The sequence below is a fragment of the Globicephala melas genome, chromosome 20, assembly GCF_963455315.2.
Source record: "Globicephala melas chromosome 20, mGloMel1.2, whole genome shotgun sequence".
NCBI lineage: Eukaryota > Metazoa > Chordata > Mammalia > Artiodactyla > Delphinidae > Globicephala > Globicephala melas.
In genome coordinates, this window is record NC_083333.1 from 43,258,432 (window position 1) to 43,285,389 (window position 26,958).

The 26,958-nt window shown below is 48.7% G+C and overlaps 1 protein-coding gene across 4 annotated transcripts; it reads left to right on the forward strand.

Moving 5' to 3' along the window:
* The first annotated feature begins 18 nt into the window (after nt 1-18).
* SP2 (Sp2 transcription factor) lies at nt 19-26,511 on the forward strand. Of its 4 annotated transcripts, none has more exons than XM_030839675.3 (8): nt 75-100; nt 1,630-1,742; nt 14,137-14,213; nt 15,005-15,979; nt 22,359-22,671; nt 23,530-23,704; nt 23,919-24,112; nt 25,396-26,511. In XM_030839675.3, the coding sequence occupies exons 3-8, from the start codon at nt 14,151-14,153 to the stop codon at nt 25,494-25,496; spliced, it is 1,821 nt and encodes a 606-aa protein (XP_030695535.1). In that variant the 5' UTR covers nt 75-100; nt 1,630-1,742; nt 14,137-14,150; the 3' UTR covers nt 25,497-26,511. The 4 variants fall into 4 exon arrangements, with proteins under 4 accessions (XP_030695533.1, XP_030695536.1, XP_030695535.1 ...); XM_060290234.2 differs by lacking the exon at nt 75-100 and adding an exon at nt 282-539; XM_030839673.2 differs by lacking the exon at nt 1,630-1,742 and having other exon boundaries at nt 19-100.
* The last annotated feature ends 447 nt before the right edge of the window (nt 26,512-26,958 follow it).

Below are 26,958 nucleotides of genomic sequence, written 5' to 3' on the forward strand. Positions count from 1 at the left end.
GTGGCGGGCTCCGGGATTGGCGGGTGCTAAGCGGGCGGTGTCAGGCTCTCGGTGGCGGCGGAGGCGGCGGAGGCCAGGGAGGAAGATGTCGTAATGAGCGGTGGGTCCTGGCCGCTGCCGGCGGGGTCTTCCCGGCTCTCAAGAGTCGGGAAGACGGGCAGAAGCCGCAGGGAGGAGGAGCCGGGGCTGGGGGTTCCCCCCTGGGGCCGGGCCTGGCGCCGGGGCCCGGCTCCGGGAGGGGCGGGGAGGGAGGATTCCCGCCCGGAGGAGGAGCGGGGCTGGCCAGCCAGGCGGAGGCACCCGGAAGGGGGCGTTCGACTCCCCGCCCCCTCCGAGCCCGCTGGGCTGGAGGGCGGCGCTTCCGGGGGCTGGCGAGAGGATCGGGCACCCGGGGCGGGCCTGGCACCCCCTCCGCCCGGTGGCCGACACGCGTCAGCGCTACCAGGCCCGGGGACGTTGCCTCGGTCTGCTCTGAGGAGGCGATCGACGTCCTGTGCGCTTGTTCTGTGTTCGGGGACCCTCTTGCACTCTAACTCTAGGTGCCCATCCGCAATTCAAGGTTCTCCCGTGTGCAGAGAGGGGCGGGGGAATGCTTGAAATTCCGACGGCACCAACCACATGGGCACTGCTGGGTGTGGAGGCCAACCTAGTTAGCGATGTATCCCAGTCGAGAGATGGTGTCAGGACACGAGGGCACTCCCTAGGCAGATGACCTCTCGCCTGAGACTGCGGAGTGGGCAGAAACCTCCTTTTAATATTTTCACTTGCATCCTTGAACCTCCAACTAGATTATCTGCCAGCTCTTTGCAGAATTGTGAAACGTTTAAGAACTTGTTGACAGAGTTCCCAGCCTGTTACCAGACATCCCAGGCGGGGGAGGGAGGGGACTGCTGAATCCCAAAGGCCAGGAGCAAACCTAAGGAATGATAGAAGAAATAAAACAAAATGGATACTTACTTTCTTCCTCCACCCCACCTTCGTCCCCATTACGGTTCTCAGCCTCCTACCCATGCTTCTTGGCTTATGTTCCTGGTGGCTTTCTAATTTTAGATGAAAAGGAACTGCGTCTTCTCCTCTGGGCAATTGAGAAACTCGTCCTCACTTCATTCCTTGGTTTTGATTCCAATATACTGTCATGTCTAATTGTTTCTTAATTAACTTGATCCAGAGGGACTCAGTCCGGCTTTTCTCAGTGCACATTCTCCCGCAGTTTGTTTCTTCTGAGGCTACTTCTTGCTCACTTATTTGTTTTCTTAGAAAAAGGGAGGGAGGGAGTTCTGCTTTAAACAATTGGCCCATGGTCCCCCATGACATGGGTTTCGTTGCAGATAGAAGGGTGATGATTGTTGCAAGGTACACTGGCATGCACTGTCTAAAACTTGCATGCTGTACCAGAGAAGGCACTAAGTATCACAGTGGAGGGCTAAATGTTGAGTTGGTATTTTGGATAAGAGTTTTTGGGCTAGAAAGTTTAGGGTGTTGGCCAGCTCACAGTTAGGCTTTGCAGGGAATGGTGGTGGAGTCCACACCACAGGAGTAATTTTGATTTGATAACACAAACCTGGTGTCTGCAATAATGAATATAACTGCAGTGTCTTGTTTTGTTTTAAATTCTTGTGTGCGATGAAGGGGGCGAATCTGTCAGACAACCTATCAATTGGGCTGATGATGTCATTGTTCCAGTGGCTTCTAACAGGCATTAATACCTGTTGGAAATGGATTCTCATTGGCTGGGGCGATTGGTAAGTTTTCTAATTCTGGTTCTTCCACTTGGTTGTACAGAGGCGTAACCTCTTTGTTTAAAAGCAGCAACAACAGGGCTTCCCTGGTGGCGCAGTGGTTGAGAGTCTGCCTGCCGATGCAGGGGACACGGGTTCGTGCCCCGGTCTGGGAAGATCCCACATACCGCGGAGCGGCTGGGCCTGTGAGCCATGGCTGCTAAGCCTGTGCGTCCGGAGCCTGTGCTCCGCAATGGGAGAGGCCACAACAGTGAGAGGCCTGCGTACTAAAAAAAAAAAAAAAAAAAAAAGCAGCAATGACAACAAAAAAAAAAAAAGAGAAGAAAAAAAAATAAGCTGGTCTGACATAATTACGAGCCCCCTGAGCTAGGCTGCTAAAGACACAGTCTCTTTGCCAAGGAGACCCAAGTAGAGTTAGTTCATAATTGGAGCGTCACCTGGCTGCTCAGCAGGGAGAACTGACTCCAGGAGGAAGGAGGAAGAGTTTGGCCTCACTGTTGACAGCACATAGACCGGCAGGCTCTTTTCTCTCAGATTCTATTAAGTTTGGGCCTCTGGAGGCTTGTCAGAGGAGAGAAGAAGCTTTAAGAAGATTGTGGCAAATGCCTGGGGGAAGGAACCTCATGGCATAACAGCAGAGAGGACAGTTCATTTTGATATCTTTGGCCTTGAAATTTCTAGTTCTTCTGTTGATGAATAGCAGCCTTTCAGAGAAGTTGCATAGTCTCTTGTACCCTAAACAGTTCTTTGCTATAGGTATGTGATCATTCCCAAGCTTGCTTTACGCAAGTATTGCCCAACCAGGGCCTTTTTGAAAACATTTAAGCTTGTTGCAGCTAACCAGTAGACCCTGGTATTGGCTTGGGTTTAGCAGTCTTCTAGACCTTGCCCACTCCCATCTATATGATGGAAATGTAGCATGTTCTTCTAAGACTTACCTTTACCCCTTCTCTGTAGACACGCAAATTGGAAGCCTTACTTCCAAAGATTGAAAAACTTAGGAATTATTTTGGAGGAGATGGAACAACAGCCACAGAATGAAAGATGCAGAGAAACACTGGGTGTGTAGAGTATCAGAAAATGTAGAGATGTGAACACTTCTGAGTTTAAATGATTACATTGTCCGGTCTGAAACCTCGTGGGCTGCAGACTTAGAGCAAAATCTATTTGGAGAAACTCCAGTATTTTCTTGTGAGTGTATTGGGTGATACATCTGGAGTGTCCCTGTGAGCAGCTTAACTGGGTTTGTGAACGTCTTCCCAGCAAGCTCTAAGCCAGGACACTTGGCTTCATGGTGGGCTGGAAGCCAAGATGGGCTGAGAAGTGGACACCGTTGTGGATACACTTGTTGATGCTTTTGCTTTGCTTTTGTTTGGATCCACGTGCAACTCCTCTTGTGACTTCCTTCTGCTGAAGGAAGGGAAAGAAGCTTTCTCTTTATTTCTTCCTTCATAGCGCCCAGCACTTAGATCTTTATATTTCTGAACATAGTTGAAAGTCTCTTTCTCTCTGAAGAACTACTTCCTCGGTTATCAGATCTGTTTTTGGCTAGCAGCATTCTCTTAGGAGACCTCAGGGTGGGGAGGTATCACTTTGCTGTCAGTTATCTGTTGGAGCTGGGTGGAAAGATGAATGAAGTGGGTAAAAACGTGGGGCATTCCTAACTCAAGGGCACTGTCCGCTTGAGTAGGAAGGAGGTTAGAGACTGCCCTTGTGGAGATGTTCCCAGGTAGTACTGGTTGATTTGTTCCAGTTGACAGGATTCCAGAATGGAAAACTGATTTTTCTACTGCCTCACTCGAGGCTGAGAAGAGAGCCCAGGAGGAAGCAGAGTCAGCACTGGCAGCCTGAGGGACGCTACCACTTCACTGCACGTCTAGGTCGCGCTCTTTGCCGATGCTCTGAGGCCGCCACTAGCATAGGGGATTGCTTCTCATCAGAATGGGCTTCAAGCTGGCATGCTCTTGGGAGATGAGCTCCACTCAGGAGCAGAGGAGTATAAAGAGCTAAGTGCCCTGTTTTGCTGCTTCTCAGTTTACCCTCTGTGAGCAGCTCCGAGCAGTGTTGAGATGTCAGGGCTGTTTGTGTCACAGGAAGAACGTGCTTGCAGACCCAGCTGTTTGAATCCTTCCTTTGGCCATTTCCCCGAGCTATAGTTTGTTTCAACATCGGAACTGCATGCTGTCCCTAGCCAGAAGCGCCACCACACTGAGAAGTGTTTGTCCCCGTGCCGTGATTTAGGCTGTTAGGTGGTCTCTTTGTCTCAGCCATGCAGTGAAAATGGCGCAGGAACCAGCAGGCACTGGCCTCCACACTCCCAAATGTCCTCTCTCCAGAGCTTCCTCTTTGGGGTGTTTGTTACCTCTCCTAGGGGACTTGGTGGAATCACAAAGCTGCCTTTCAGAGGGTGTAAATAGGCAGTAAGAGACAGCAGGCAGGGCCACGTGATTGGATGTGGAATATTTCTGCCCCTGGCCAGTGTCTAACTGGGAGTCTTCTCAGACTAGCCTCAGAACAGACCAAAACGTTTCCCAGCCATCAAAAAAGTAAATGGTGAGCCAGCCCTCTCGTCCCAGGGGAAATGAAGTCACTACTCATTTCAGAACCGATCGTAGCCCCGGGTGAATGTGTGAAGTGACTCACAAATAAAGCAGAGAGCACGTGTTTGTACCTAATGATATTGTTTAGGGGGGAAAAGTATGTCTTGGTTTTTTTTTCTCCTGTTTTCGACAGAGTTCTGAGGCCCAGTATTTTTGTACCATTTCCTGGGACTGCTTCTGTCAGTGATGAGTTCTCACCATCCCCTGCTGGCTGCCCCGTGTCCCCACTCACTTCTCCAGGGTCCCTTCCAGTCTGATAGGATGCAAACTAGCAACGACACGGTCACGTTTTCAGGAGAGAGATTCAGGGTGGAGACACATAAGAGGTATTCAGACAGCAGGTACGCACGTTGTCTTAACTCACTCGGAAAAGAACTTTTTCCCAGTACTTGTTAATTGAAAGAAGCATTGAGATGTGGTGCCTGGTGTGTGGTGATGAGGTATGTGCTTTGAGAGTTCTGTCCAGGAGAAAGACGGGACCGTGCTGGTCCACGCATAGGCTCTTGTCCCCGTGTGAGGTGACTAGCAAGGTTGAGTTCCTTCTGGGACTGGATCGGCAGAGTTGACCTGGTGAGTGGATCCCAGCCTAGTGCCAGGATATGCAAGTCTGCAGGTTTTCTCCTTTGGTTCTTAAATTCTACTCAGGCTCTCCCGCTCTGCAGCCTCCAGGATTCATTCATTTATGCACTCAACAAGCATATATCGGGCACTTGCTGTGTGCCAGGTTGTGGAGTGGGTGGGTGGGGGGTGCATCACTAAGTAAGGCAGAGAGAAGTCCCTGCCTTTAGGAAGCTTACATCTTAGTGGGAGACAGTAAGGCTAACTAGTAGATACTAGACAATGAGAAGTGCTAAGGGGAAAAACCAAATAGAGGACGGGAGAAGTGAGAGGAGCAGTTTACATAGGGTGGTCCGGGAGGGTAGTCTGAGTAAAACCCTGAAGGAAAGGAGGGATTGAGCCAGGCTCAGTCTGGGGAGGGGGTGGTGAGAACTCAAGCAGCGAGAACAGCAAGTACAAAGTCCCTGAAGAGGGGCCATACCTGGCATGTTCAGGAACAGCAGGGAGACCAGCGTGGCTGAAGCGGTGAATGAGGGAGAGTGACGGGGAGAAGTCAGAGAGGTCACATGGGCCCCTTATGTGTCATGGTGTGGACTTTGACTGGGAGACGGAGTGTACTGGGGGCTCTGAGCAGAGGAGTAACATGATTTCATTTAAGTCTGATGGATCTCTGGATGCGTGTTGAGAATAAACCAGCAGGGACAAGGTCAGAAGCCCAGCTAGGAGGCTTTCGCACTTATCCAAGTGAGAGGTGATGGGGACGTGAACCTGGTTGTTAACAAGAAGTGGTTGTGAAAGCAATCAGATTGTGAACATATTTTGAAGGTAGAGCCGAAAGTGTTTACTGACAAGTGTAGAGTGGAAAAAAGAAGGGTCGAGGATGACTCCCAAGGTTTTAGGGCTGAACAGCTGAAAGGATGGAGTTCTATTCACTGCCGTGGGGAGGTCAGAAGAAGGCACAGAATTAGGGAGATAACAGGAGCTCTGTTTCGGGCTAGGTAGATTTGAGTTGCTTATTAATACCTCCAAGTGGAGATGTCAGTAGGCAGTAAGATATACAAGTCTGAAGATATAAGTTTGGGAGTCGTCATTATATAGAACCTGTATATATTATTGGTTTCTAAAGCTCTGAGACTAGATGAAATCCCCCAGCAAACAGGTGTAGACAGAAGAAAAATAGGCCCCAAGACTGAGCCCTGGAGCAGCCCGACCATTTAGAGTTTGAGACAAGGACCCAGCAAAGGAGTCTTAGAAGAAGCAGCTGGAGAGATAGAAGGCCACCCTACAAGCCAAGTGAAGAAAGTGTTTCAAGATAAGAGGGGCCAGCTGTCAGATCAACACCAGCTGAGGTCTAAGAATTAACCATTGGACTTGGCAACGTGGAGGTCACTGGTCGTGGGAGCAGTGTTTGTCGTGTGGATGGGAGGGGGCAAGCTAGCTGGAACAGGTTCAAGAAAGACTAGCAGGAGAGAAATGAGGGACAGCAAGTATGGGTGACCCTTGCAAGGAGTTTTGCTTGAAAAGGAGAGAAATAATGGATCTTGGCTTATAAAGGGAATTTTAACTTCTTGATGAAATTGTGGACTCACATCAGGGCTGAGGCTGGGGGTCAAAGTTGGGAACAGGGAAGACAGGATGGCTCAATAACTGGGTGGAGACAAGATCTCCATTCTTTAGCCTGTGGCATTAGCCACACCCAGAACTGTTCTCATTTCATGAAAAGTCCATGAAATTCCTTTTACTGTTAGGAGCTCTTTATATGGTTAGTATAGTTGTTGGAGATTTGCTTCTCAGAAATGCTTAGAGCAATTTGGAGTCTTTCTTGATCCTTTCTCCAGCTAAGCTGATTCTCTAAGCCCATTTCTCAGCTCCCTTTGAGGTCCAACTTTGTTCTCTAAAACCAGCTGTGGCTTGCTTTTCCCTCACCAGCTCTGAATTCTTCCAGGCTAGACAACTGGAAAAGACTGGGCTTAGGAACGGTTTTGTTGGCTTCAGGCCCAACTGAGCTGACCAAAATAGCCAACAGGAGAACTGTCTACACAGAGTGAAATTCCTCCAGGGGAAATACCATAGCAGACAGCCAAGATGGCCATAGCCAGGGTGGTGGGACCCCACGAGGCAATAAAAACCTAGTACCCCCAGGCCTGGCTGTGGAGTTTGAGCCAAGTTCTTTCCCAGAGCCTGCTGTTGTGGTATTTCTTTGGATCCCTTCTCTCTCAGCCCCTGTCTCAAGAGTAGTATTCTCAAGTGAAAGACCAGTGGAACAGCCCCTAGTCTGATGGCCAGGGCTCCGGGGTCCCACGTGAGGCCTCTTCCTGTTACGTGGTGCTTGCTCCCTGAGTCAGCCTATGGAGAGAGCCCTAGAACAGAGCTGCACTCCCTGCTCCGTCATGGGGGGTGGGGGGAGTTCTGTGAGGGGTGCCGTGGGGCATATACACTGGCACAGAGCAGGGGCACTTGCCCCAGACTTGGGGAGCAGGAGGGAAGATGTCAGGAGAGTTATAAATGAGCTCTGAAGAGGGACCGGAGGTGGCCAGACAAATGGGAGCAAGTGTGCTTAGGCTCCGAGTGAGAGGACACGTTGTAGTTCCAGAAATGGAGAAAACTGAAGTGTTTGTCCGGAGGGTTGGAAGGGCAAGAGATAAAGTGGGAGAGGGGGAGGTGCAGGGAGGGAGGGGGTGGCTTGTTTGGACCTTTATAAGGTTATCTTAAAATCCTTTGGAAGCTATTGAAGGATTTAATCTGGGGAGTAACTGTGTGGGATTTACATTTTAAAAGAGTCTTCAGACCAGTTGGTGGAGGCTGGATTAGAGGTGGCTAGGCCAGAGGCTGGGAGGCCATTTTGAAGACTTTGGGCCGAAGGTGGTTAACGCCAGCATAATGCAGATGGAGAGAGGTTTGTATTTAGGAGGTAGACCCAGGAGGACTTGAAGACTGAACGGTGATGAGGATGGCGTTCAGGTTTCCTTGTGATTGAGAGGCTGGTTTAACCAAAAATATTCATCATTCATTCAGCCTGCAGGCACTGAAGTGTCGCTGTGCTGTGTTAGGTTTGATGTAGCAGTTCAGCGGTGAAGACAGACCTGGGCCACCCTTCCATGAGTGTGGAAGAGAGACATTAAGCCCATGATTATTTAACGGGTGGTGAGTTACCAGAGGAGTTAACCTCATCTCAGGGGTCCTGGAAGGCCTCTCTGAGGAAATGACATACCTGTTACATTACATAGTGGGCTCTTGGGGGGAAAAAAAAACCTGCCTGAGACCTGAAGGGTGAGTAGGTGGGTATTAGCTAGTGAAGAGAGAAGAGAGCTCTAAGCAAGGAAAGGGCAGCGGCAGAGATGGAGGCTCTTCAAGGATCTGGAAGGAGGCCCGTGGTGGCTGGGGGTGAGAAAGCTGGGGAGAGAATGGGCAAAGGTGACAGCTCAGTGTTGGAAGTTCTGTGGCCAGCCCAAGTGGAAGGCCCACAGAGGGCTGGATGTACTGGTCCGCCACTCAGAGGGCAGATGTAGGCAGTTCATAGACCTGGGAGTCATCAGCCTGTGGAAGGTACCTGAATCCATGTGAGTGGGCAGTCACTCATGGAATGGGTGTTGGGTGAGAAAGATGATGTTGAGGAACATCCATATTGCAGGGGTGGCAAAAGGAAGAGGAGCCCACAAAGGGAAGAGTTGGCCGGAGAGGTAGGAGAAAGTCCATGAGGATTTCAAAGAGGAGGGAATCGTCAACGGGTCAGAAACTGCTGAAGGGGGTCAGTTGGATTTAACAATGAGGAGGTCCCTCGTGACCTGGGCAAGTGCAGTGTCAGTAGAGAGCTGGGGTGAAAGTCCAAGTGAGAGAGGAGGGGGTAGCAAAGTGCTGGCAGCTTTTCCACTAAGTTTGGCCGAGAAGGGAGGAAGCTGTAGCTGGAGGGACGGAGGTGGAGATGAACGATCTGTATGTACCTCAAAAGCCGGGACACTCAGGGGATGCTTTTCCCCTGGTTTTGGAATTAAATTGGCTTCCAGCATGGGGAAAAGGAAAGTCAGGTGTGGTCCTGTCAGGCACTGGACACCCCCCAACCCCTGTCTGGAAGCCGTGTTTGATAGCCTTGGAAATTTTCCTTGCAGCCTAAGAGAGCTAACTATTGCTTGTGTAGTAAATCACCGTAAAACTTCACGAGCCAGAGGACTGTTGAGAAGGTTTTAGCCAACCCAAATTAATGAAAGTCTGAATGATAGCACTCTGAAGGAAATGCAGCCTTTTCTTCCAAGAATATGCAATAACCCCACTCACCAACCTTGCTAAATGTAGGTTTCAGTGAGCAGATATAAACTGCTGTTAAAAGCAAATGGTACCATTGAAACAGTGGCAGTGGTATAAAACAGTTCCCTAACTATGCCTTAGAGTCCCTTTGCAGGCTTCATACACTATTTAGCCTCGCTTTGAATAGTATGAAGGAAAAGCTAAGCCCAATTTATGTCCAAATTATACATTTTAAATATAAGGCTCCAAATAAACGAGGTTCTAAAGTACCTTTGAATATAGTCCTGCAGTTAGGCATCTATGCTACTTCTTAACCACTGTTCATTTCCAAACACCAATTGGAAATGCTGCTTTTCCCTTTCATGGGTAATCCCAGGATATAATTCTGCAGTGGCAGGGAGATTAGTCGCCCAGGTCCACAGCCCAGGGGCCACAAAACTCTGAGTGACTCTAGGAGAGATACTTAAAACCACTGGTTTGAGATCTGGAGTATTTCAGGGGCCAGCGGGGAAGGCAAATGAAACCAACCAAGATGGTGTGGGTGGAGTGCCCACAGTCTGCAAGGGCGTCAAGACTCTGCTGTAACTTTTTTTTTTTTACAAAGTTTATTTATTTTTTTAATTTTATTTATTGATTGATTGATTTTTGGCTGCGTTGGGTCTTCATTGCTTTGCATGGGCTTTCTCTAGTTGCGGTGAGTGGGGGCTATTCCTCGTTGCGGTGTGCAGACTTCTCATTGTCGTGGCTTCTCTTGTTGCGGAGCACGGGCTCTCGGCACGCGGGCTTCAGTAGTTCCAGCACGTGGGCTCAGTAGTTGTGGCTCGCAGGCTCTAGAGCACAGGCTCAGTAGTTGTGGTGCACGGGCTTAGTTGCTCCGAGGCATGTGGGATCTTCCCAGGCCAGGGCTCGAACCCGTGTCCCCTGCATTGGCAGGTGGATTCTTAACCACTGTGCCACCAGGGAAGTCCCTGCTGTAACTTATTAACTGAAGAGCCTCTTAGCCCAGCCCAGTCTCCAGACAGTTTGAGTCCAGGGTGATAATGACTGCAGGGCGAGAGAGGGAGATGGGAAAGGGAGGTGAATAAGCACTGGGCCAGTTTTCATTTTGTTTGCGCTCTGTCCTGTTCTAGTGTCCTTCAGTTTCATAACAGGGGATGTCTGAGGGAGAGTCATTCACCATTTTTAGCTAAGTGAACCTAAGCCCAGGGGAACCTCTTGGGAGAGGCCCTGCCTTCCCTTCCCAGCCCTGCCGGCAGCTAACTCATCTTGTGTTTTTATCGGCAACACGGTTGGAGGATTATAAACAAGTTTAAATTCTCAAACAAGATCATTTAGTCCAAGTTCCCACCCCATCTAGACATCCCATCTCTGACAGAGACACACATCCTGTCTCTGGCTAAATGATTTCAGAGAAGGGAGAACATTACCTCAGGAGGCAACTGATTCCATCTTTTGAAAGTTGTCCCCTCTAATAAACCGAAATTTCCACCCCAAAGTCTACCCATTGAACGTATGTATGGAATAAACACCCTGGTGGGTATCGCTCCTCTGGTGTCCTGGTCACCACCATGGCTGCCCTCCTCTGAACGAGCTCCATTTGAAAATCCCCCTTTCAAAATGTCCCTCAGGACGGAACCTGACACTCCAGATGGGGCCCGAGTGCAGAGCAGATGAGGACTATTATTTTCTTCTATGATTGAACTTTTGGAAATTCAGTCCAAGATTGCAGGAGCTTTTTCGGCCACCACATCTAGATTCTAACTGCTTCCCATTTAACTTTGAGTCAAAACCACTGGGGCTTTTTCTCATGAGAACCGCTATTAAGCTCTATCTTCCTCTCCTATATGCATGATTTTTTTTCTTTTTTTTTGCTTAACCCAAGTGCAGTGTTTACTCAGCTTCAAAGTTTAAACCACCATTTATTGATAACCCCCTGTGTGCTCAGTGTTTTTCATATTACTGACGCCTCCTAGAATCCTGTAAGGGTGACATTACCTCTGTTTTACAGACGGTGCACTGAGGCTGGGAGAGGAATGCCCCAGCGATCCCACAGTCTGCATTCTCATTTCGGTCTGGAGCCTCATGCTGTTAAGCACTGCACATACCAGTTTTTTAAGATCTCTTTGAACCCTAATACAGACACCCATTGTGTTCACAGTCCTCAGTTTTGTGACGTCCATAAAGTTAATTTGCCTTCTAGGTCTTTTGCATGGTTTCCCAAACTTGGGTGGTGGAGAGACTGCTTTGAAGCCGTGTTTTCCAGCCTGTAGGGCACAAAACCAATTTAGTGAGTCACAACTGGCATTTTAAAAAATGAAATAGAGTAGAAAAATACCAAAGCCCATGACATGTAGCAAGGGCAAATTTTGTTTCAGGAAATTCTTATTACATCAGCACAGGACAGGGACGTGTGTGGGGGGGTGCATATGCGTACACTGGGTCTTGATGTAAATTGTTTTTATGACTGTGGTTCATGGTCTAAATAGTTTGAACACTGCTCTAAAGGGAAAATGTTTTTCAGTCAACTTAGATTGTTTTCATTATAAGGCTGCAGCCTTAATTATGTATGCACATAAATCTGTTTATCAACTCATAGATCTAGTTCCTGTAAAATTTAATTAAATAACTACAGAAAAGCCAATAAAACTCAAATCAACAACATCATTTTGGGAGGAAAACAGTTGACTGAGCCCAAATTGCTGCTGTCAGCGTAAGCGCAGCACAGACTTGACATCCGGGCTCCTTGAGTTCCGCATGCCCACCCTGCAGTGTCTAGTGCCCAGCAGCATGGTCTTTCCAGGCTTCTGAAGAGCTGTCATTCCTCACTTTGCACAGATGTATCATGAATTACATGTGCAGAATTGAGTTGTCTTAATTAGCCCATGTAGTTAGAGTGGTGCCACTTGGTACCAGTACAGTTGTAAACACACACACAGGCCCAGAAATGTGCAAATCTTGGTTAAGCAGCAGTCACCCAGCGATCTGTAGTACATGTTCATTTTTAAAAGATGATCATCACGGTGAAAACACAAGAATAAAACATTCTGTTAGAGAAAGCACGAACCTCCGAGGAGAAGCCTGCATATCTTGGTCCTGGCGGGCACCCGTAGTTTGAGACCCTGGTTGACACCATAGCAGCAAACTGCTCAGGATGGCCTGGGTCTCAGCACTTAGGTGGAGGCACGTTCAGCTTAGCCCCCAAACCAGACTATCATCCTGCCTGCAGTTCTTTTCCTTCTCGTTCCTAAGAATACTATGAACATTTCAGTCAGATGCCTTGTTGTTATAAAGTACACAGTGTATACCATTCTCTTGATGTAGCCAACCAAAACCCCCAAAAAAGAAACAGGTTTGTTCAGCATGACTTGTTTTTGGCAACCCCAGCTTATTCTTTGTGATCACTGCTTCCTTACCTCAGTAATTGTAGTTGCTGTTCAGTCATTTGTTCTAGGATTTTGCTAAGGATCAGTGTCTGTAATATTTCAGGATCCACATGTACGATTTTGCCCAGAGCTCTCCTCTGGCTCCTCAAACAGCTTGCAGGTGTGCCTGCAAAGTGTCTCCCTACTCTGGAGTGCAGTTCATGTGGCCTTAGGGCCTGGAAACCATTTAAGGCTTTGATGAGCCTACTGTACTTACCTGTCCTGGGCTGCAGTTCCCGCTTTACCTTTTCTTTACCTTTCCCATTTAAGAGTCACTCCCCCAAAGAGAGAAGCCAGAGGCAGCTGAAACGTGAGTGGTTCCGCCTTCTTCCCGACCTCTGTCTTCTTCCTGCCAGATGCCCAGCAGGGGCTCTATGCCTGAGTCGTTCTGCCTCTTCCAGTCTCTGAGTAATACCCTTCTTGTTTCGGTACCTCCTGAAACCTACTTTCCAAAGGTCTAAGATACAAGTCCGGCTGTCTGCCTGGTGTTCTTTTCCTTAGTGATTTATAAATTATAAGATGGCTTAGATCCTTTCCCCCCAAATTCTCCTGATTTCCATTTTATTTGTATTTCTCTTAGATCGGACTTAAGTTCAGAGTAGAGATTCCTTTCATTACTTCCTCAACGTTCTTTATTTTCCTTTATTTAAAACAAGTATAGTAGAGTGTATTCGTTGTGGGGAAAATGAGAAAATACAGAAAAACAGAGGGAAAAATTCTTTAAGTGAAGAAAAAACCTACCACCAGGAGATAATGGCTTTTAACATTTTAGCCCCTTTTTGTTTTTAGACTTTTTCCTGCTATATTCATATGTAGAAATATATACACATTTAAGGAAAAATAGGATTTATTATATTTTCATTCTCATTATATTCATTTATTAGCTCTCCTAATCTCGGTGATACCTATGGGGCCATGCCTGTTGTCCTATGTAAAACTGTAAATTCATTTAAAGTAATTCCTTGTGTGCTATCTATAATCTATACCTGGGCCATTGTGCTTGTGTGGCGAAAGCTGAGCACAAAGCCTCAACACTTTTGCATGGAGTGGGTGTGTCCTCCTCGACAGGCATCCTGGCCCGGAGATGCTTCTTTCCCAGGCTGGCTTGGCATCTGGCTACGGGAGGAGTGAGCAGGAAGCCTGGGTCAGAGCCACAGGATTAACTGGGGGCTTCCCCTGCCCACCGTATAGGGGTTCCAGTCTAGCTGGGGAGAGTCAGCAGTACCCGGCAGAGAGGGCTCCATTGGGTGGCACAGCGTAGTTACTGAAGCCAGTGTTATTATAATCTCGGTATCTTCACGTTATCCTAGACTTTATGATGGTTGGAGGAGACGGTCCGATAGAGGCAGGACCCGCTATCCTCACAGCCTCAGATGGTTGAGTCTGAGAAAGGGAGAAGGTCATCTGCTGAAAGAGTTGTAGGGCTGCTAACCTTGAGTGGGGAAGTGTGGGGAAAGGTCATTAACCTCTCATGGGGAGGCAGCCCAAATAGAGGCAAAAAGAAAATCTGAGGCAAGGGGACTTGGGTTCTTTTCGGGCATCACGGGTATTACTCTATCTCTTTTCTTCCAACAGATCCACAGACCAGCATGGCTGCCACTGCCGCTGTCAGTCCCAGTGACTACCTGCAGCCTGCCGCCTCCACCACCCAGGCGAGTGGGCTCTGAGGGTTGGGGGCTGCATCAGCCTGGAAGGGCTCACTGAAGCTGACATGAGACCGCATCTGAGCTCTGCCCTGGCTAACTATAACTCCCCGAGGCAATGAGACCAGAGAGGGTTCAGTTTTCCACTTTTTCTGAACTAAGAAACTAGGGCCACTCATCTAAGGTGCCACAGTTGAGTCAGGGGGAAAAGCAGGATGAAACTCAAGTCCTTTCCTCCAGACCCCACTGGCCATAAAAGGAAAACAGAGACTGTGTCCCCGCACCCTGGAGGCTCTTTCCTTGTAGCTTCAAAAGAACAGCCCTCCTTGATCAAAAAAGTCATGTCCCAAGCACTGGAAAACACTCTTCCAAAGGGTTTATTCCTCCTGTCCCCCTCCCTTTCTTTTTCCCTCCCTCCCTTCCTCAGTCCTTCCTCACTTGATGACTCAGTAAGGTGCGCTAACGGAGCTCCATCTATAAGCTGAGGGTGATTCCGTGTCCTCATTAGACACTAATAGACCAGTAGGGAGTAAGCGGTCAGCCCATGCTGTTAGTTCACCCTGTCAAGGGGTGCTTCTGGGGAGTTCCTTCCTGAGAAAGACATTTCTCACCCTTTCTCCCTTAATTTCTCAATGGAGAAACCAGTGGGGAAGGGGAGATGGGCCACTGTCCGGAGAGGATGCTGGCTCCCTGCCCGCCGGTGGGGGGGGAGCCTGCGAAGAGGAGAGGATCTTAAAGGGTGGGGCGGCTGGGCAGCAGGCCTCCTGTCTCACTCCTTTTCTCCACGTGGTGTCTTGCAGGACTCGCAGCCATCTCCCTTAGCCCTGCTTGCTGCAACATGTAGCAAAATTGGCCCTCCAGCTGTTGAAGCTGCAGTGACGCCTCCTGCTCCCCCGCAACCCGCACCTCGGAAACTCGTCCCTATCAAACCTGCCCCTCTCCCTCTCAGTCCCGGCAAGAATAGCTTTGGAATCTTGTCCTCCAAAGGAAACATACTTCAGATTCAGGGGTCACAGCTGAGCGCGTCCTATCCTGGTGGGCAGCTGGTGTTCGCTATCCAGAACCCAACCATGATCAACAAAGGGACCCGATCGAATGCCAGTATCCAGTACCAGACGGTCCCTCAGATTCAGGCAAGCAATTCTCAGACCATCCAGGTACAGCCCAATCTCACCAACCAGATCCAGATCATCCCTGGCACCAACCAAGCCATCATCACCCCCTCACCATCCAGTCACAAGCCTGTCCCCATCAAGCCGGCCCCTGTCCAGAAGTCGAGTACGACCACCACTCCGGTGCAGAGCGCGGCCAATGTGGTGAAGCTGACAGGTGGAGGGGGCAATGTGACACTTACTCTGCCTGTCAACAACCTCGTGAACACCAGCGACACCGGGGCGCCCGCTCAGCTCCTCACGGAGAGCCCCCCGGCCCCGTTGTCTAAGACTAACAAGAAAGCCAGGAAGAAGAGTCTTCCTGCCTCCCAGCCCCCCGTGGCCGTGACCGAACAGGTGGAGACGGTGCTGATCGAGACCACGGCGGACAACATCATCCAGGCAGGAAACAACCTGCTCATCGTTCAGAGCCCTGGTGGGGGCCAGCCCGCTGTGGTCCAGCAGGTCCAGGTGGTGCCCCCTAAGGCCGAGCAGCAGCAGGTAGTGCAGATCCCCCAGCAGGCCCTGCGGGTGGTGCAGGCGGCATCCGCCACACTCCCCACCGTCCCCCAGAAGCCCTCCCAGAACTTTCAGATCCAGGCTGCTGAGCCGTCGCCTACTCAGGTACCACGCACACCCTCTGCACGCGCCTCCCTCTCCTCCTCAGCTCTAAACGGCTGATGCATTGGCTTGCTTTCCTAGATGATGCTGATGCATCTCCTGATCTGACCTGAGTGTTGGGAGTCAGTACTGTTTGGGGTGGGTAATAAGTGACCATTTCTGCCAGTTCATAGGGCCACGTACTGCTTATCTTTAGAAATCAGATGCGACATGCCTATGTACCTATATTTTGGAAACTTTCTTTATGAGAGTCTTTTGGCAGGGGGATGAGTAGCAGGCAGATACATACTTTTTAATAATAAAGTTTATTTTTTTATTCTAGAATTACATACTCCGAATGATAGCAAGAATGAAAAAATTCTAGTCAGAACCATAGAATTTGATGTAAAGTAAGAAAACCAATGAGAAAAATGCTGATCATTGTTAATGACAAAAAAAAAAAAAAATTAGGAAGAAGCACCCTAGCTTCATAGCAGGGACATTTAGGATAGATTCTTCTGGGATGCTAACTTGAACAGGAGCTTATTTTTGGCGTTCATTAAGGTGCTGTAATACTAAAATTTATTTGGCTGTGCAGGGCAGGTTTTATGCTTTGTGTAAGCCTAGTAAATGCCAGAGATTAGGCCCATGTTGAAGATGGAGAACCTGGAACTCAGAGAAGTTACCCAGTATCCAGCTCTCATGGAGCCCAAATGACAAAAGAGCCAGGATTCAACTAGATTTCTGACCTACGCTTTTGTCCTTACTCCACCCTGGCCCACCCTGGCTCTTGTGTATGGCAGGGGCTACACTTAAAATTGTACAAGGATTTTTTTAAATATAAAAACCAGCTCCTGCCATGGAGGAATTTACAATCCAGCTGTCTGTAGAGAGAACCGAGGCGTCAGAGTGAGTGACGGAAGTAGGGAGTTGTGTAGTCTCCCAGGTGGAGAAGTGCCCTTAAGTTTGAGCTGCGGACGTAACGGATGCACAGGAAATCTGAGGCCTGCCCTCAAGTGCCTCCTCCTTTCTGGCATATTGCATACTGCCAAGGGGTTTTCTATGAATCATGTAATTTGTTACAACACGTGTGAGGCTTCCTTATCAGAGCTACCTTAAAGGTGAAGAACTGAGGGATACCCGCTAACTCCTCTCTGCAGTGCCTCCCCTCCCTTCCCTGAGGTCCTGTGTCTGGAGACTGATGGAGGCAGGGCTTAAAACTAGGTCTTCCTAAGGAAAAAGGCATACGTATGCAGAAGGATTTAGCTACTGCATTACTTTGTGATGATGACATAGTTTTCTGGTATCTGGAGGTGCTTTCTGTTACCCAACGGTAGATTTAGGCTGTTTCTAATCTTATCGCTAAATAAATTCCTAAAAGTGGGTCAAAGGATATGCACGTTTTAAAAAATGTATTATACTCTGTATCAGAGAAATTGGCAATCCTCAGCCCTGAGGTCAAATCTGGCCCATCTATCTGTTTTTGTAAATAAAGTGTAATTGGAACACAGGCATGCCCATTTGTGCGGCTTTTGCACCACAAAGCAGAGACCTCATGACCTGCATAGCCTAAAATATTTACTCTCTGCCCTTTACAGATAAAGTGTGTTGACCTCTGCTCTACATTGTGGGAAAGAAAATGTTCTAGTAACAGAAACTTCAGATATGCAGAAAATAGCAATGATTTGCAAAAGGGGCACATACCAGAAAATTGAGGATGAGATGTGTATTTATTAAGAGATAACATGAGGTTTGTTTGTTTGCTTTTAACTGAGAACCACAGTCCTAAATAACCCAAGGATCAAAAATAACCCCAATCAAAATCACAGTAGAATTTTTTTTTAAACAAGTGACTTTTCCCCCTGTATCATTTGAGTGTAACTTGCCACCATGCCTCTGTTACTTCCAAATGTTTTATAGAAAGTGTGTAATTCTTATACGCAAGGAGGACAACAGCACAACCTTCAGACATAGGCAGTTAGCAAGGAAACACACTGACGTCTAATACAGAGACCCCATTCAGGTTGCTCATCACTTGCCGCAATGATTGTGGCAAAAGGATCTCATCCAGTATCACACATTCCATTTAATTGTCATGTCGTCTTAGTCTGTTTTGACCTGGAATAGTTCCTCAGTCTTTACTTGATGTTCATGACCATGACACTTTAAAAGGACAGTTACTTTGTAGAGTGTTCCTCAGTTTAGGTTTGTGTGATGTTCCCTCATGGATAGATGCAAGTTGTACACTTTTTTTTGCAGAAATATCAAAGAAGTGATGCTGTGTTCTCACTGCATCCCAAAAGGAGGTGCATGGTTTCGATCTGTCTCAGTACTGGTGATGATTAAAGTGATATTTAGCGGGTTTCTGAACCTTAAAGTTACTTTTTTTCTCTTTGTAATGGATTAGTATTTTGTAAGGAGATACTTTCTGTGTAAATATCTCATTCCTTATCAGACTTTCGCCTGCTTATTTTAGTAGCTTTCACTGTGTTAGAGATTTTTTTTTTTTTGGCCAGACTGCAAGGCATGTTGGATCTTAGTTCCCCGACCAGGGATCGAACCCCAGCCCCTTGCAGTGGAAGCACAGAGTCTTAACCACTGGACCACCAGGGAATTCCTGTAACTTATTCTAAAATAAAAAGTTAATTTTAAAAAATCTCTTATCATGGGACTTCCCTGGCGGTCCAGTGGTTAAGACGCTGCGCTTCCACCACAGGGGGCCTGGTTTTGATCCCTGGTTAGTGAACTAAGATCCAACATGCCTTGCTGTGCGGCCAAAAAAGTTACATTTACAGAAAGGTTGCAAAGGTAGTACAGAGTGTCTTATACCTCTCACCTGGTCCCCCACCACCACCTTGTTAAACATCTTACATACCAGGGTACACGTGTCAAAACTAAGAAACTGACATTAGCATGTTACTGTTCACTAAACTCCAGACTTGATTGGATGTCACCATCCAATCAATTAATCAGTTATGTCCTCTTTCTGCTCCAGGATCCCGTCCAAATACCACATTGCACTGTGGGCATGTCTCCCCAGGCCCCTCTGGTTGGATAGCTTCTTAGTCTTTGTTTTCCATGATCTTGACAGACTAGAGGCACATTGGTCAGGTATCCTATAGAATATCCCCCAGGCTGGATTATAGGTTTTTGGAAAGAATACCACGGAGGTGAAACGCCTCTTTTCATCACATTATATGTGGGGTACATGATGTCCATACAACATCTCTGATGATGTAACATCCCTGATGTTAACCATTATCACTTGGTTAAGGTGGTGTCTGCCAGGTTTCTTCATTCATCAAAGCTGCTACTTTTCCCTTTCTCAATTCTTTGGAAGTAAGTTGCTAAGTCTCCCATCGTCAGGGGTGGGAGTGGGGGTGAGAATTAAGCTCTACATCCTGGAAGGGAAGGTATCTATATAATATTATTTGGAATTCTTCTATAAGGAAGATTTGTCTCTTTTCCATTTATTCATTTATTTATATAAATTTATTTATTTATTTATTTTTGGCTGTGTTGGGTCTTCGTTGCTGTGCACAGGCTTTCTCTGGTTGCGGCGAGCAGGGGCTACTCTTCATTGCGGTATGCGGGCTTTTCGTTGCAGAGCACGGGCTCTAGGCATGCGGGCTTTAGTAGTTGCAGCATGTGGGCTCAGTAGTTGTGGCTCGTGGGCTCTAGAGCGCAGGCTCAGGAGTTGTGGCGCACGGGCTTAGTTGCTCCATGGCACGTGGGATCTTCCCAGACCAGGGCTTGAACCCGTGTCCCCTGCCTTGGCAGGCGGATTCTTAACCACTGCGCCACCAGGGAGGTCCCACCATTTATTTTTTTATTCGATCATGTATTTATGTCAGTAGAGACTCATGTATATTTATTTTATACTTTGGAGTACAATCCAATACTGCGTTATTTATTTTGTTGCTCACATTGTTTCAACTCTGGCCATTTGGAGCTCTTTCTGGTTGGCTCTTGCATCTGTGTGACATACTCCCAGTCTTTTTTTTTTCTTATCAGCTTTTTTTAAAAATAAATTTATTTAAATTTTATTTATTTATTTTTGGCTGCATTGGGTCTTCGTTGCTGCACACGGGCTTTCTCTAGTTGATGAGAGCAGGGGCTACTCTTCGTTGCAGCGCACGTGCTTCTCATTGCGGCGGCTTCTCTTGTTTTGGAGCATGGGCTCTAGGTGTGCGGGCTTCAGTAGTTGTGGCACGCGGGCTCAGTAGTTGTGGCACACAGGTTTAGTTGCTCCACGGTTTGTGGGATCTTCCTGGACCAGGGGTCTAACCCGTGTCCCCTGCCTTGGCAGGCGCATTCTTAACCACTGTGTCACCGGGGAAGTCCCCTTTTCAGCTTTATTGAGGTATTCGCATACTGTGAAATTTACCCTTTTAAAGTGTACAACGCAGTGGGTGGGTTTTAGTATACTCATGGAGTTATGCAGCCATCACCACTATCTAGTTTTAGAACATTTTCATCACCTCAGAAAGACCCCTTTAGTGGTCACTCCTCATTTCCCCCTTGCCCCAAGCCCTGGCAACCACTAATCCATTTTCTTTTCTTTTCTTTTCTTTTCTTTTTAAAATAAATTTATTTATTTATTTTTATTTTTGGCTGTGTTGGGTCTTCATTGCTGCACGTGGGCTTTCTCTAGTTGCAGCGAGCGGGGGCTACTCTTCATTGCGGTGCGCAGGCTTCTCATTGCGACGGCTTCTCTTGTTGCAGAGCATGGGCTCTAGGCACATGGGCTCCGTAGCTGTGGCGCTCTAAAGCGCAGGCTCAGCAGTGGTGGCACATGGGCTTAGTTGCTCCACGGCATGTGGGATCTTCCTGGACCAGGGCTCGAACCCGTGTCTCCTGCACTAGCAGGCAGATTCTTAACCAGTGCGCCACTAGGGAAGCCCTAATCCATTTTCTGTCTCTATAGATTTGCCTATTCTGGACATTTCATGTAAATGGAATCTTACCATAGGTGATCTTTTGCAGCTAGCTTCTTTCACTTAGTACACCGTTTTCTGAGTTCATCCATGCTGTAGCAAGTGTCAGTACTTCATTCCTTGTATTTTCCCAGCCCCAGTCCTGGGATCAACCATTTGTCCTAGGAATCCTAGTTCCTTTTATTGGAGGATGTGATAACAGTTTTTTAAATTCTATCATTTTCTTCTCCATTTGTTTATTTATGTCAGTATGGATTCATAGGTTCCTGTTTTATTCACTGAGTTATAATCCATTAGTATTGTTATTTTGATGTTCAAATTATCCTATGTTTAGCCAGTGGGAGCCCCTCCAAGCTGGCTCTTGTGTTCTTTTCACATGTCACCACCATTCTTTGAGCATTTCCTTACTTTCTGGTATAAGAGGTGTTCCAAGGTCTTCTTGTACTTCCGCTGACCAGAGTCCTCGAATCAGCTATTTCTCAAGGAGCCCTGGTTTCTTTTAGTGGAACATGGGATTTAGAAGCTAAGAGATGGGTGCTAGGTGAGCTCATTGCTCCTGGAGTTTTGCTGCTTTCAGCCTTTCTCAGTGGACACAGTTATAGAAGTATATATAAATATACCTATACATATATCTGTAACACCAAGATAGATACAGAAATGCACACACATATATACATACACTTATATTTATATTTTTCTATTTATATTGAAACCTAAGAGTTTCCATCAATACCTCTAATCCCCATCCAGTACCACACGGTTCATTCTCGTTCTCAGGCTCTAATATGCATATTTTTAAAGGCTTTGGACACATATTCCCAGATTTCCCTCCAGCAAGCCTAGACCACTTCACACCCCTTGACGTAAGAACATGTGCCTATTTCCCTACTGTCTCAGCAACAGTGAGCATTATGTTTTATTGTTCCATCTTTGTTAGTATAAATTGGAGAAAGACAGTAGTCTCTCCACTAATTGTGCCTCCTAAAGGCTGTTTTCATTTCTTTGATGAGCATTCACAGCGCATCTTTTGTGGGGTCATCATTTACCTGCCATCTCATTCTTCAATTCGGAGATTTGGCATTATATTTTTCCATGCTAAGTAAATTAAATGTTTTGTTTCAAATCAACAGTCGGCATTTGTCAGCTTAGTACAGGGATGCCATCAGCCCTGTTTGTTGAACATCAACAGTGGGTGAATGTAGGCCTGGGCTAGTTGGAGAAGACTTGGGTGGACAAAAAGGCACCCGCTTCTCCCTTGGGCAGGGAGATGATGCTGCATTGAAAGGGGGCAGGAGGGCTTCCCTGGTGGCGCAGTGGGTGGGAGTCCACCTGCCAATGCAGGGGACACGACAAGAGTGTTATACCAGGGAATGGATGATATAAACATTCTTTAATGCAAAAAAAGGGTGGGGGCAGGAGCCAGGGCTCTCAGGGGGCATTGACTTTTTCTCTCTGGCCCCTCCCAGGTCTACATCCGTACACCTTCTGGTGAGGTACAGACGGTCCTTGTCCAGGATGGCCCCCCAGCAACAGCTGCGACCACCTCCACCACCACTTGTAGCAGCCCTCCATCCCGTGCTGCTCATCTGAGCGGGACCAGCAAAAAGCACTCGGCTGCGATTCTCCGGAAAGAGCGTCCCCTGCCAAAGATCGCCCCTGCCGGGAGCATCATCAGCCTGAACGCAGCCCAGCTGGCAGCGGCAGCCCAGGCCATGCAGACCATCAACATCAACGGTGTCCAGGTCCAGGGTGTGCCTGTCACCATCACCAATACTGGCGGTGAGGGAAGGCCCCTGGCCCTAGGCATGGGCAGCCTTGAGTTAAGGTTGGAAGGAAAGGAGGGAGCCTTTGGACTGGCTTGTGCTGCACTTCTCAGTTCAGTGGTAACATTTGGTGATATTTACGGTATGAAAGCAGCCTTGCACATAATCAAAGGAACATTGTAGGTACCTAGCACAAATGGTTCGTTGCATTCTTTAGCTGGGTGAAGGGCAATTTTCAAGGTAGTGGGAGCTCTCTGAATCTCCTCCCTTCCTCCTTGAATGAATTTCCAGCACTTTATGCATTTGGTTTAGTGGCCTGGGAGAAGTCCACCCACAGGCACTCCCCCTGCTTTGATGGCTTTATGCAAGTCCTAGAGGGCTTGACTTGTTCCAAAGCCCGTAGAACGGACTCTCCCTCTGTTAACAAAAATCCCTGGAGACTTCCCTGGGAGCAGAGTTGGTGTCTCACAAGGGCCTAAGGTTGGAGGAGATTCTGGAAAAACACTCCAAGACCCATGTGGGCAACGTCTGGAAGTGAATTTGGCCTATGTAGTATAGTGGTTCTGGGCATTGACTCTGAAGTTGACTGGGTTCCCATCCAGATTCTACAAGTTCTACATGTGTGGTCTTGAGCCTCAGTTTCTTCACCTTTAAAAGGGGGATGATGGCACCTATTTCATGGGGTTATGAAACTTAAGTGTATTAATACATTTAAGATCTCTAAAATGGTATCTGGCACATAGCAGGCTCTCAAAAATACTAGCTGCTATGACTGTCAACCTTACTATGTGCTGGAAGGAAGAAGGGGGTCAGGCTCCCTCTTCTGCCCCTTTGGGCTTCCTCACCCTGAACTCTGCTCCACTCCTCCCCACAGGGCAGCAGCAGCTGACAGTGCAGAATGTTTCTGGGAATAACCTGACCATCAGTGGGCTGAGCCCCACCCAGATCCAGCTGCAGATGGAACAGGCCCTGGCTGGAGAGGCCCAGCCTGGGGAGAAGCGGCGCCGCATGGCCTGCACGTGTCCCAACTGCAAGGATGGGGACAAGAGGTGATTTGAGGAGACGGGCCAGGTGGCCAGCCTGGCGTGTGTCCTGTTCCCCAAGCCCTCCCTGGGACACAGACAGAGAGGGGACCAGGTAGCGGCTCCATGCTCTCCGACCTGACCCCACATCCTCTCTCCATCCTGTCCCGCCCCCATCTCTCTACCTCCCCGCTGTCTCTGCTTCCCATTCCCTCCACCCCACCCTCAACCCAATTCCCAGGTCTGGAGAGCAGGGCAAGAAGAAGCACGTGTGCCACATCCCTGACTGCGGCAAGACTTTCCGTAAGACGTCCCTGCTGCGGGCTCACGTGCGCTTGCACACTGGCGAGCGGCCCTTTGTCTGCAACTGGTTCTTCTGTGGGAAGAGGTTCACACGGAGTGACGAGCTCCAGCGGCACGCCCGCACCCACACAGGTCTGCTCCCTCCCCTGCGGTGCCCTCCAGCCCCCCGCCCCCCCACTCCACACTTCAGCTCCCTGCCTCTCTCCCCACCCCCACTCCATTGTCCTCAGCGACATGGAGACTCCTGGCCTGGCCAAGGAACTGCGGCACTGAGCGAGGGCTACAGACTGTCTCCTCGGGGTGCAGGACTACCCGGAAAGTCTCGCAAGCCATTCCTTTATTGCAGTGTTTCCCAAAGTGAGGCCAGTTGCGTGGCACAGCCTTGATGGCTTCTGCCATAAGCTGCAGATGTGTTTAACGGTCAGTGGCATCTTGTGCAGGCACTGTACTACACATTCTACCCGTTAACTAATGTCATCCTCATAACGACTCCATGGGGACGGCACTTTGATTGTGCCCATTTTACTGAGGCATGGAGCGGGGGCTGGGTCACACAGCCAGTGACTAGTGGAGCTGGTTCAACCCAGGCCCTCTGGCTCCCAAGTTCACGCTCTTAGTCACTATCCCACATTGCCTTTCCTACTGTTATTTACCGAATGATTTTCCTTAAATCACTTCACTATTTTTACTTACTATTTTTTTCACTATTTTTACTCTTTTATGTCCAGTGCAGTATTATTTTTCACATCACTGGCTTGGGTTGGTAGCTACGTGTTTTAATGTACTGGCAAACAAATACAAAACTATAAAGTAGAAAATCGTTCATGCATCTGCCGCCCGAGATTGCCTTGGGTGTCTCCGGTGGTCCACAGCACGTGCTTTGAGAACTGCCGCTCCGGCAGATGCCCCCAGTGAGCAGATGCCTGTCCTGGGCCTGGGGACACGAGGCCCAAAGCTCTGGCTCCTGGCCAGCGTGGCGGGGCAGGTCACGCCCACCCTCTGCAGGCTGCAGAGTAAATAGAACAGCAGCAGAGCCAGCCCCGGTGTGCGGCTCAGTCTGGCAGGTCAGAGGGGAGTGGGGTTTCCCTGTGAGGGGGCGGACTTTGAGCCGGGTTTAGTCAGAGGGACGAAGATCAGAAGAAAGTAGGTGACAGGCTACATGGGAAGCGTCCTGGGTGCAGGTGCACAAGTATAGCGTTTGGCACAGCACAAGGAATGGAAACAAAGTAGACTGGAGGGTGATGGCGGGGAGGGGATGAGGACTGACAAAGGTTCCCATCAGTGGATCACGGGGAGCACTGTGTGAGCAGCAGGTAGGCCGGTGACACGGCTTCACAGGTGCCCCTCACACCTCACGTGTGTGCCTCCTTTTCCGGGGCATGGCACTGTGAGTGACGGGCATCTCCTCTTCCCAGGGGACAAACGCTTCGAGTGTGCCCAGTGTCAGAAGCGCTTCATGAGGAGTGACCACCTCACCAAGCATTACAAGACCCACCTGGTCACGAAGAACTTGTAAGGCCAACTGAGGCGGGAGGCCTCGCAGATTGCAGACCCCTGCCTGTGTCCTGCCTGGGCCCCTGGAGGAAAGAAGGCCCACGGCTGCCCTGGGCCCGCCCTCTCCCGTCCCTCCTGTTCTGCGACTGTCCCCACAGGAAGGGACTCTACCGCCCCCATACTCACCTCCTTCTGAAGCCCCTTGGCTCCTCCCTGGCCCTCCCCTCTCACCACAAGCTCCCGGCCTGCCCAGACCGTGGACAGTGGCCGTGCCCAATGAGACGTTCTAAACCAGGACGAGTGGGAACCCTTATTTCCAAAGGAAAAACGTGAATTTCACTCCATCGAGGAGCAAAGTGAGCCCCCCCTCCCCCAAACACTGCCGGAGTCGCATCGTGCCATGCCCCTCCCTCTCCTGCACCTCCCTGGCCCCCTCAGCCACTGCGGGTGCCCCGGGGCCCTGCACGCAGGGCACCACTGGCATCCAGCTCCACCTCCGGAGAGGCTCCAGAGGCCGCCTCCACTCCACATTCCCCTGCCCCACCCCAGCTCTCCTCCAGCACATTCCAACTTTCTATTTAAAAAGTAAAGCTACCCACGGACTCCCTGATTCCCCTCTTTTTCTATGGGGAACGTTGCCTTATACTCTACTTCCGATGATGAACACTGTGTATTGTGTGTGCTTTAAAGAAGTTTTATTTAATTGCTCCCTTCTTCCTGTTCTTGTTACTCACCTCCCCCATGCCTGCTTTTAGTTTAGGGTTTTTGGGGGGCAATGATGAGCATATGAATTTTTTTCTCACTCTAGTAATTCTCTTTTCTAAACGACACAGCATTTCAACTCGAATCTGGATTCAGGTAAAACACCTTCCCATCCTGAACCTCATCCCTCCCCCTCATCTCACCCACCCCAACCAGCCCAAGCCCTACTTGTGTACAGTGTATATTGTATAATAGACAATTGTGTCTACTACATGTTTAAAAACATATTGCTTGTTATTTTTGAGGCTTTTAAATTAAACAAAAATCCAACTTTATTTTTAGTTGTAACTGCTTGAGGTATGTTTTTGAATTAAGTGACAGATTTGTTATCCTTTATTAACAATGTACTTTGTTGGTCAGCGCTGGGCTGACAAAAATTTTTTCTTGCTAATAAATTTAGTTGCCTGAGGCAAAATCTGCAACTTGGCACTGCAGCTTCCTTTGTCCTTCCCCTCGGAGAGCTCCGAGACGGGAATCCTGAGGAGGGAGCCCTGGTCTCTCGGAGCTGTCCGCACTGGGACCAGGGCAGGACCTTGTCCTCCTGACCTTGACAGATCTAGGCCACAGCCCGAAAAGGGCTTCAGCCACAAGGACCTCCTGGCATTGGCACAAGCCCCCAGAGCACCTGGGGGGCTACTCCAGAGGGCAGGGCCTGGTGCAGGCGTTCCTGCTGTGTTCTCCCCTAAGCCAGTTTTGCCCAGATCAAAGCAGGCATACTCTGC

Coding starts and splice junctions, on each gene's coding strand:
- SP2 (XM_030839673.2), top strand. Junction 14,214..15,004: donor CTGCCGCCTCCACCACCCAG/GCGAGTGGGCTC, acceptor GGTGTCTTGCAG/GACTCGCAGCCATCTCCCTT. Junction 22,672..23,529: donor CACCATCACCAATACTGGCG/GTGAGGGAAGGC, acceptor TCCTCCCCACAG/GGCAGCAGCAGCTGACAGTG.